Source organism: Etheostoma spectabile, chromosome 20, assembly GCF_008692095.1.
Source record: "Etheostoma spectabile isolate EspeVRDwgs_2016 chromosome 20, UIUC_Espe_1.0, whole genome shotgun sequence".
Lineage (NCBI taxonomy): Eukaryota > Metazoa > Chordata > Actinopteri > Perciformes > Percidae > Etheostoma > Etheostoma spectabile.
In genome coordinates, this window is record NC_045752.1 from 20,143,726 (window position 1) to 20,154,421 (window position 10,696).

Below are 10,696 nucleotides of genomic sequence, written 5' to 3' on the forward strand. Positions count from 1 at the left end.
GGGGTGAACGTAACATGACGTTTTAGAAATGTAGTGGAGTAGAAAGTATAGATAATTGCTGCAAAATGTAACGAAGTAAAAGTCAAAAGTGAGCACTATTGATTCTACTTAGTCAAGTACAGACACGTGAAAAATGTACTTAATTGCAGTAAACAAAGAATTTGTTCTATTACGTAACATTCCACCACTGCTGGCCGGCACATTCACATGCCTCCTCCCCTGCTGCTGATTGGCTGGAACAGTGTTTTGCTAGCCATTGTGTTCCATTCACAGAGCCAGGGCTGAGAATTACCCCGGGAAGTTTTTTAACACACACAGAAAAAAGAGAGCTATGTGACCAAAGGTGTAATGGATTATCACATACTACACCTTTAACAAGTGAAAACCAGATACAAAGATGTGTTTAGCTTCTTTTATATGAGCGGAACTGATTGTTTTACTGTTGATGATGGATTTTATTTTCCATGTAACTGGCAGCAATGGTCAGTAATATTGCCCCTCTGTTGCCGCCTCTGCACGTTCTTTTCACCAAGTGGGAGATATCTCAGCTGTTTTATGATATCTGAAGTCCCTGATATCTCCAATTCAGAATTACTGAAATAGCTGCTGATAGTTGTGGTGTATAAAATGTGATGTGAACTCAACATAAGATAACATCTTAGTAAAAACAGTGTCTGACCGAACAAACTATTATGAGGGAGTGAAGCTCCTAATTGGTGTTTATAAGTTTGTACAGCTGACTCGTATTGTTATGTACGTGCAAAGGAAATTGAAGCAGGTGAAGGCAACGAGTGTATCAGAGATTATGACAGGCCAGGTAACATATAAAATAATAATGGATAGTTTTCTGCAATACACTATCAGTAGCTCTATGTTGACACTCAACAGATTGTCCAAGTCTACCCATAGTAGCAATAACAGTTCTTTCTTTGTTGGTCATTCACAGCTGGTACCTGCCACCCGGCCGGCTCTGTTCAGCATGTGGTGCCGCCACCAGTGGTGAGTTCATGGCTTCATTTGTTTGTTTTTTTGCTTAATTAGTTTCCTTGTTATTAGTAAATAATATTTAACCCTTGTGTTGTCTTCCCGTCCTTCATGCAACTTGTTGCCAGGGCGGTAGTACTCGAGTCCGGACTCAAGGCGCTTTTCTGTTGACTCGGTATTTAGACTTGGACCTGTCTCGGACTTGGCCATTGGTCTCGCCAAATATTCTAGTTGGGTTGAGCACTATATGCTTTTGTTCTAAAGTAACTTTCTCCTTCAAAACAAAACCATTGATGATGTTCAGAAAACACGTATTAGTTTAATTCAACAAGCATCTAGAACGGTCATTGTGATTGGTTGCCTGGTACACACCTGGCTGGGTCATATACCTCAATCATCTGGTATCTATCCTTTTCATTTTGGCCACAAACACAATGACAGCGAGCACTTTGTACTTTGAATTCTTCAGGACAAGTAAGAAGTTCAAGAATGGGAACATTTCCATTTTATATTTTAAGTAAATCGTGTGGCCTATAGTGTTTGATTGCATTATTACAAATAATAATGCAAAATAATCATCTTAAAGTAGAAGATATACTGTCTCTCTACTCACATACTTTATAAACAATTCTTAAAGAGGATTCTTTTTTTTCAGTCTTGGTATTGACTGTTTCTCATTCGGACCTTGGACTCAATCTTGACTTAGACTCAAACTTTTTTTGGTCTTGGTCTTGACTCGGTCTCGACTAGTCCTGGTTTTACACTTGTTTTTGGAATTCATGGTCAATTATCCATCCATCCATCTTTGTCCGCTTATCCGGTGTCGGGTCGCGGGGGGAGCCGCTCCAGCAGGGGACCCCAGACATCCCCTTCCAGAGCAACAATAACCAGCTCCGACTGGGGGATCCAGAGGCATTCCCAAGCCAGGTTGGAGATCTAATCCCTCCACCTAGTCCTGGGTCTTCCCTGAGGCCTCCTCCCAGCTAGTGGTCTTCATTAGAAATCCAGAGAGAGTTGTGTGGAGCTGATAGTGTTAATGAGAAATCCAGAGAGAGTTGTGTGGAGCTGATAGTCTTAATGAGAAATCCAGAGAGAGTTTTGTGGAGCTGATAGTCTTAATTAGCTTTGTAGCAATGGCTTGAATACAACAGATGTTCATTAATATCAAAAAGTTAAGCTTTTAAGCAGTTAAGCTTTAAGGTTGACTGTGACTAAAATAGCTGAGATAATATTTAAATCAAATATTTTGTGGGAGAGCATATGTCATTTTTATCTTAGTCCTGGGGAGACAGTATATGTGTTGTGGTTAATTCATGGCATGAGAGCAGGTGTGAAAATAGGATTTAAAGCCAAACTTCATTGAGTTTTTTCTATAAATGCTGCACATAGACCCAACAGGACAGTGGATATTTGGTCATATTTTCTGTAATGCCCATCATACTGGCAGAATAAACAGACACAGAAACAGATTGGTTGGTTTATTTTTCAGTTTATTTTCTCATCTTTAGGGCCAATGTGAGTGCCGTGGACATGTGGAGGGCCCAGCCTGTGACACATGTAAAGCTCTGTACTGGGACCTTTCCCCTGACACTCCTGATGGATGCACCAGTAAGAAATACTACCAACACACACCACTCACACACATACACATGACGATCATAAATGAACTCTCAAGTGTGGGTCTTCTTTCTTCTGCAGACTGTGAGTGTAACATTGCAGGAACTGCCAGCGGCGTTGCAGAGTGTGCACAGGTGAGCAAGTCAAACTGCACTTCAGTCTATAGTTCGACATTTATACTGATGAATAGGATGCATTTAGCATGTGGATAGTTGCACCTTAAGACAAACATTCACATACAGGGTTAGATATTTTGTATAAATATATACAATATTGTTGGTATAACATTGGTGGATTTGTGAAGTTGGGTCCTTTTTTGTGTGTGAAAAAACAATTCAAGTAATCAATGGTATAATGTATAAAACAAGTTACACATGTTTGCATTGAGTTTGGTTGTTAAATATTGAAGATTATGTCTAAATTTGTTTTTGTTATTTAAAAAATAACAATAAATAAAATAAAAAATAAACAATAACAAAAAAGTCTGGGCAATGTTATCCCTATGGGATGGCTTTGTAATTCCTAATATTATTTTACTTTTTTATATTTAGTCTATTAATTGGATGTTGTGTGTATTTGAAGTTTTTGGCTTTTTTTCTCTCTTTTTTCTTTTCTTTGCAGAGTTTTAGTTTCTTTCTATGTTTTTTGTTTTATGTTTTAGTTTATTTTAATGATTATGAATTGGAGAGTACCCAGATTAAGTTTTTTTGCATCTCTCTATCAGATCTTTAGTTGATTATGTAGTTTTTGTACATGTGTAAACCAATAAAGAACTAAATGAAAAAATACACTAAGGATCTGTCTCCCTGCTCCCTGTTTTCATTCTAATTCTATTATTGTCTGTGTTGTTTCTGACAGGAAAGTGGTCAATGTCACTGTAAGCCCAACGCCTGCAGTGGAACCTGCTCCACCTGTAAGGATGGCTACTACAACCTGCAAGAGCAAAACTACTTCGGCTGCCAGGGTGGGTGCTCCACACTGGGCTTCAATAACACTTTTTAGTTAGTTTCCCCGTCAAACAAAAGCTTAATTGGCGTTATGCTGCCATCTTGTCTTTACATTTGTGTGTGGTGTTTTCAGGTTGCCAGTGTGACATGGGGGGTTCTGCCGGTCAGTCCTGTGGAGAGAGGAACGGCCGCTGTCGTTGCAGACCCAATTTGGAGGGACCCCAGTGCAATCTGTGAGTGTGAACAACAAGACGTAACATTGGATTTGTTCCTTGGGTAATAGCGGGCTTTTTAATACAACCCCCCAAATACAACGGTAGCTCCGCCCCCCAAAGTCACAGACAGATAACTAATGGCCGGCCAGCACATCCATAAAGACATTTTTACTCCAGCTTGTTTCTACATTTCTTGCTTCTAAATGGATCTGGCTGTGTCTGCAGACCTCGTCCAGATCATTACTTCCCAGACCTCCATCATCTGAAGTTTGAGATTGAGGAGGGAAGCGTGCTGGATGGCCGGCCGGTGCGGTTCGGCTACAACCCTCTGGAGTTCCCGGACTTTAGCTGGAGAGGTTACGCTCAGATGTCCCCCATCCAAGTAGGAACACACTCCTCACCTTTGACCTTTAGCAAGGCTCCATACGCTAATGATTTGGTTGGATATTACAATATCTTTCCCCGATGGATTAAAGATGAAAGAAACTGGTTTATTAACACTAAGCATTAGTCAACAAGAGGAGTATAGCACTGTCTATAAATATAAATGTACTTAAATACAAATTATTATATTTCTTGACATCTGAAAGATTTGTTTTTTAATGAATATTCTACAGCAGGGGTCTTCAGCAATTTTACACCCAAGGACCCTTTAACTGAAAGAAAGACAGGGCAGGGACCCCCTCACTACATATATTGTAATAAATAAAGTTGCATATTAAACCGGGCCAGCAATAATGTATAGGGCAGCCTAAAGCCTGTATACATACCTTTATAGTGCATAGAAGACTAAGCTATTAAAATAGCCTATTAATTGAAACCTGCACATTTTATTCTCCTGCTTCAGTTTACAATTTTGCGGGTACCGGGTATTCATGTTAAGACATTTTGTAATATTCCTTTAAATTCTTTAAATGATTCAAAATGTATTTTTGTATGTGCTTTTCCTATAAATGACTATATGTATGATGCATTACATATTTTTGAAACTGTGGCCCGCCATATATGCTCCTCCTGCATGAACCAGACAGCTTGCAGTGTTGTGTGGACATTTAAAAGAATATTTCTCTTTGGTAGAATTACCTCTCAGTACATATAACTCCATTTTGATATTATTTAGGTTTACATACGCCTCTGTGGGTGCAGAACGTATATTAAAGCTGTATTCCTCATGTGGATATTGTCTTGGGTTAACTACCTCTGAGCTCTGGCAAGGGGGACTCCAAAGAGAAATATGTTTTGGGGTAATAGGGTTTGCTTTCAGTGATGGAGGTGATGGTTTTAAAGGCTTGGTTTCTCTTTTGTGTTGGTGTTTCCCACATTCTCCTCCCTCCCTCCTTCATGTCTTCTCTCTTATCCTCCGTTACTCTCCTCTTCGGATCATGCTTGTCTGTCCTTTTTCCTCATTAATCCTCCAATCCCTTTTCCACTCTGTTCATTTCATTCCTCTTCCCTTTTACTTCCCTTGTCCTCTTGTCACTCTTCCACTCCCTTCATCCACCATCCTCCCGCTACTTAACACCTTCTCCTTTTCTTCCACCCCTTCCTCCCTTCCTCTCCATCTTCCCCCATACCTCCCTCTTCTCTCCATCGTCTCTGTTTCTTTTCTCTCTCTCCTGCCCCCTTCATTCGCTGGGCCTTCGACAGTCCAAAGTGTTGGTGGCGGTGGCGGTCAGCTCTCCAGACCTCTTCCACGTGGTGCTGCGCTACGCAAACAGGGGGGGGTCGGATGTCCGGGGCAGGGTGTCGGTCATAGAGGACGCCTGGAACTACTACTGTGGTAACTGTACGTTCTGGATGGGAACAGATTACATTTACATTGCTACATTTTGGTTAATAAAGGAATATCATTTTCTAACCTTCCCCCACTCATCCCCCCTGCTCGGGCATATCCGAGCCCCTAAACCTCCCCAGCATACCACAGTGTTGATGTCTTCTACTGCAGCTAACTCTTGCTTAAAAACCAAAACCAAGCAATGGAAATGTAGCCTCAACTGTTTCTTCAGTCTCTCTTCATTCCCTCCATCCCTCACTCCAGAGGTAGTGCAGTAAATGCTGTGGGGGCTGCCCCTCCTCCCCTGCGCTTTGCTCAGGATTTCAGCTGTGTTCCGCTTTGCAAGTCAGAACTGCACATTTCTTGTCAGAATTCCCACTGGGAAGCTTCTTCACGGGGTAGATGTTAAACACTTGATATTGAAATGGTAATAGAACAGTTTTATTTTTGCATAATAGCAAGCAGCTAGCAATTCCTGCTAAATATATAAATATATGTGTATATATATATATATATATAAAACATGCAGTCGTTTTATACAGCGGTGGTTCCCACACGTTTTCACTTCAAGAACCCCTATTCTGACCCAAGTCAGACCCCAGACCCCCATTGGATTAGATTTTGTCCCAGGGTCCCCCACATGCTTTTAAATGATTAGAAATACTTTAATCTACAACATGAGATATGTCTGTCAGAGGGGGGCAGCAGGTCAAACATAGCAGACCATATTCAGGCTAAATGATACTTAAATGATGTTTAGTTACAGAAAGTGTATGAAACGTGCCCCTTGGAACCCCCCAAGGACGTGCAGACAACTGACTTACAGGACATTTAAATTATCCATTTTTCTCCAGAGGATTTTCTGACCTGGACTTCCTGTCCCGACTGAAAAAACAGACATTTGTATGACTTTGATTAGAACACGGTTGAATTCCTGGGTGGAAATGTGCTTTCTCTTCTTTCGGTATTCCTGTCCTCCCCCCATGTTCCTGTCAGTTGTCTGTCTGTCTGGTGATGGAGGGATGTGTGTGGTGGTTGGTGGTGTGGAGCGGCTGTTGGTGGTGGCCTCCGCTGCTCCGTCTTCTCTCACGTTCAGGGCCACAGATCAGTGCAGAGTTCAGGGATTTAATCATATCTTCTACCCCCCCCCCCCCCCCCCCCCCCCCCCCCCCCCCACACACACACACACACACACACACACACACACACACACACACCTCCCTCTGCCACCCGTCCCTGTAGACTGCAGTGAAGCTTCAGGTTTATGTGAGCGAGGCAGACGTCTATCTGACGCGCTTCATCCTCAGATATGTAAACTCTGAGGGCGCCACCTCCAACGGTAAAATAACAGCCTATCAGGCCAACCGCAGAGGTAGGTCTCCACCAATCACAAGACAACATCAGTGTGACTGTGTCTGAGTGTGTGTTAGAACAAAATAGCCATACTCAAAATGTATGTGTGAGTGCCTTTCTGTCTGTTCTTGTTGAATGTAAATTTTAACTAAAACACAATTTATAGTTTTTGGTTCCTTATTATAAAAAAATGCATTTTTGTCATTTTATTACATTTTAATGTTTAATTTAGTGTTTCCAATTGATGTTACGTTTCCTATTTTTTCACTTAAACACGTGCTGTAGTATTTCACTTTTTTCCATACGTTACCGGTGTGTGTGTATGTGTGTGTGTGTGCGTGTGTGTGTGTGTGTGTGCTTTCCTAGGTTCCGAACAGTCCAAACAGATCGTCTTTGCTGCTAGTGCGGAGCCGACCTTTGTCAACGTTCCCCAGAACAACTTTGTGGAGCCGTTTGTCCTGAACCCGGGAACCTGGACAGTGGTTATAGAGGCTGAGGGCATCCTACTGGTGAGACACACATACACACACACACACACACACACATACTCATCTGCTTTTACACATGTATACAAACACTTTAACCTCTAACTGTAAGGGCCACACTGGAAAATAAGAATTACATCAAGGGCCAGACATGTAGAGTTTATTGACATTTAATCTGCATGACAGTATTTTTTGCATGCCTCATATAGTTCTTCTCACCAGGTCAACATAAAGCCCTAAAAAAGTCAGAGAAAAGTTTCTCAGCCATCATATAATCACATCACATAACAAAATTGGCCAAAATGTATTGTGAACCTAAATTAATGTGCAAGCTGGATCAAAATCTGCAAAGGATTTGGCCCGCAGGCCTTGAGTTTGACATGTGATCTAACAGTTTACGCATTTTCATGTTTTGGCAAGATAATGACCAGAATACATGTATTTAATCCACCAAAACACCCTTAAACATGTCAGCACTAGTTTACAAATTGCTTGTATTCATTGATCCCAGTCACACTGTTGTCCTGCTCTGCTTTACCTTCAGGATTACCTGGTGCTGCTGCCCAGTGCATACTACGAAGCTCCCATCTTGCAGATCCGAGTTACTGAGCCCTGCTCCTACAGCTCTGCACCTGATGCCAGCCACAAGTAAATATGCACATCCATTTTCACTTCAATCAATAAGTAAGAAAAAGATCACTGACATACTGTAGCTGACCAAGTTTCTTTTGGTACCACTTTACAATAAGGTACACTAAAATGTAAGTAGTTACTTAGGAACGAATGAGAAACGAATGAGGAACAAATGAGGAACGATTGAGGAATGACTTGTTAGATAATAAATTCCTGAATGACTGGGACTCAAAAACTTAAGAAGCATTGGGCGTACCTATAAATAAAGTAATGCTTATCATACTAAGTGGTTAATCTTTAAGGCATGATCACTTAATCATTAACTATGTTTGAGTCATTCAGGAACTTCTCATTAAGTCACCGGTCATCCCTCGTTCATTCCTCAGTAACTACCTACAGTATATGTGTGTGTACCTTATTGTTAAGTATTAGCATCTTTAATGTGCCCATACACTATTTCTTATCAGGTAAGGTAAGAGCTAGATAAGATTATCATGATGCCACCCTCACGTCTGTATAATCAATATCAAGCTACAGCCAGCAGACGCTTAGCTGAGCTTTGTTTAGCTTAGCTTAGTACAAAGACTGTTTAGCCTGGCTTTGTCCGAGTGTAAAAAAAGAAAGAAAAGAATACAGATTAAACAAACAAGATTACATGTTAGTGAGCTTTAGAGGTGCTGGCTACCTTTGGAGAGAGCCAGCTTTTTCACCTGTTTCCAGCCTTTATGCTAAGCTAATCTAAGCTAAGCGGCTGTATCTTCGTATTTGCCCTACAGACATGAGAGTGAGACATGAGACTTTTTCTCAACAAACTCATGACCAAAAAACAATGCATGTTTCCCAAAATGTTGACCTATTCCTTTAACCAAAATCAATCTAAGCAAGTTGAAATTAAAAATAAACCTTCTCTGAGCGGGACAACTCTTCTGTTCTTGTGAGGACACAATGAACAAATTGAAACAACTATATTTTATGTTGCCTGTCTGTTCTTTCTGTGTCCGTCTAGCTGTCTGCAGTACAGATATCTGTCTCTAGACTCCTTCCCCTCTTTTTCCGCCAATGATGCCAGCTGCCGTCATGACAACCACCTGCCGCGCCCCTGCCCCACGGAGAGAGTCACCCCGCGCCACCCCGACATGGCCGTCTGCAGTGGCAACGATGTAAGAGAGGGGAAATGGAGACAGAACATGTTTGGTGCTGTAGGGATGTCCCGATCACATTGAAGCCAATATGGTCATTTTTTTGGTATTTTATTTATTTATAAAGGACAACACACATAAATCAACATTTGCGTAAATGTGCCAGTGTTAGCCAGTCGACTAATTTTCAACCGTAGTCCTTTGGCCAGGTGATTTTTGACCACGGCAGCAGGAAGCAACAAAAAAACATTAATACAGGTTAAAATATTCACACAGTAATCAAAAAGACACCATGCCTGCCAATCAGAAGGTTTTTGGTTCAATCCCTGGCCCTGCAGTCCCATGTAGAAGTGTCCTTGGGCAAGACACTGAACCGCGATTTTCCCCTTTATGCTGCCCCATCGGAGTGTAAATGTGTGTGAGTGTATATCTGATGACTAGGTGGCACCTTGTACGGCAGCCTCGGTGTATGAATGTGTGTGAATGATGAATGGTTCCTGTAACATGTTACAGAGCTTTGAGTAGTCGTTAAGACTAGAAAAGATATATAAAAATACAGTCCATTTACTTTAAGTGATCGGGGATCAGCGATCACCCAGATCATTTACGTCAGTAAATTCTACATCAGTCTAAGTAGAAGTAGATTTTATATGTATGTTTTACAAAAAGCAAAGAAAACTCCTGCACACTGTTTAACTTGCAAAAAATTGTTTAATAGTAGGCAACGTTTCACACTAGACCATCTTCAGGCAAAATGGTGTTACATCCTGAGAAGCCATCTTTAGTAGGGGGGGACTGTTTATATACATCAATCAACAACTTCCACATGAAATCAGGCAAATGTACATAACATTCATTCACATATCCAGTAAAGATAGAACAGCCCTCGCTATGGTAACCATAATAGTATACACTGTATATAGATATAGATATCATACCAGAACTATTCATAGTAGATAGATGTTGATTTCTGTATAATGAATCCACACAAAAATATGAAGAGCATATTTCCAAAACCTGCTAGTACCTCCATTAATAGATAAAATATATGAGTTTTATAAATTTGCTATCTGCACTTAGTTAAGTTTGTTAAGCTGAAGACATATTTTTTTACCCGGTGTGCTGCTCTGTTATCTAGTATCGGATAGGGACTCTGTATTGGCAGATATTTAATATTATCATCAGGACATCCCTATTGTGCAATTGTGTTTTTGAAACAAGAAGACTTTGAGAGGCCATTTTTAATAACTGCTTTCCTATTTCTGCTGCAGATTAGCGTCGAGCTGCGCGGGCGTCTGCCGTCCCCGGGTGATTATGTTCTGGTTGTAGAATATTCCAGCGAGGAAGAACTGCCACAAACTCTGTCTGTCTCTGTCACCGTGCTGGGAGCTCGGTCCCATGAGCACCGCCTCAACCTGCTCCACTGCAAATACAGGTACGGGGATTATCTGGTCTTGTAACTGGCTGAATGTCTGATATTTAAAGCTATAGTGAGAAGTTTCTAAGTTTTTTATCAAGTAATGATATCATAACTGTCGGCGCGTCCACA

At 41.1% G+C, this 10,696-nt stretch overlaps 1 protein-coding gene across 4 annotated transcripts in view; it reads left to right on the forward strand.

The window, feature by feature from the left end:
• LOC116669984 (laminin subunit alpha-5) overlaps nt 1-10,696 on the forward strand; it is a gene marked incomplete at its 5' end in the record, with an annotated part of 69,536 nt that overhangs the window by 15,772 nt on the left and 43,068 nt on the right. For 2 of the 4 annotated variants that reach the window (XM_032500152.1, XM_032500155.1), the window contains 11 exon segments: nt 947-999; nt 2,493-2,592; nt 2,683-2,735; nt 3,460-3,565; nt 3,682-3,781; nt 3,989-4,145; nt 5,411-5,549; nt 7,257-7,399; nt 7,920-8,023; nt 9,015-9,168; nt 10,419-10,582. In XM_032500152.1, the coding sequence (XP_032356043.1) occupies nt 947-999; nt 2,493-2,592; nt 2,683-2,735; nt 3,460-3,565; nt 3,682-3,781; nt 3,989-4,145; nt 5,411-5,549; nt 7,257-7,399; nt 7,920-8,023; nt 9,015-9,168; nt 10,419-10,582 (1,273 nt within the window). 4 annotated transcript variants of the gene reach the window in all.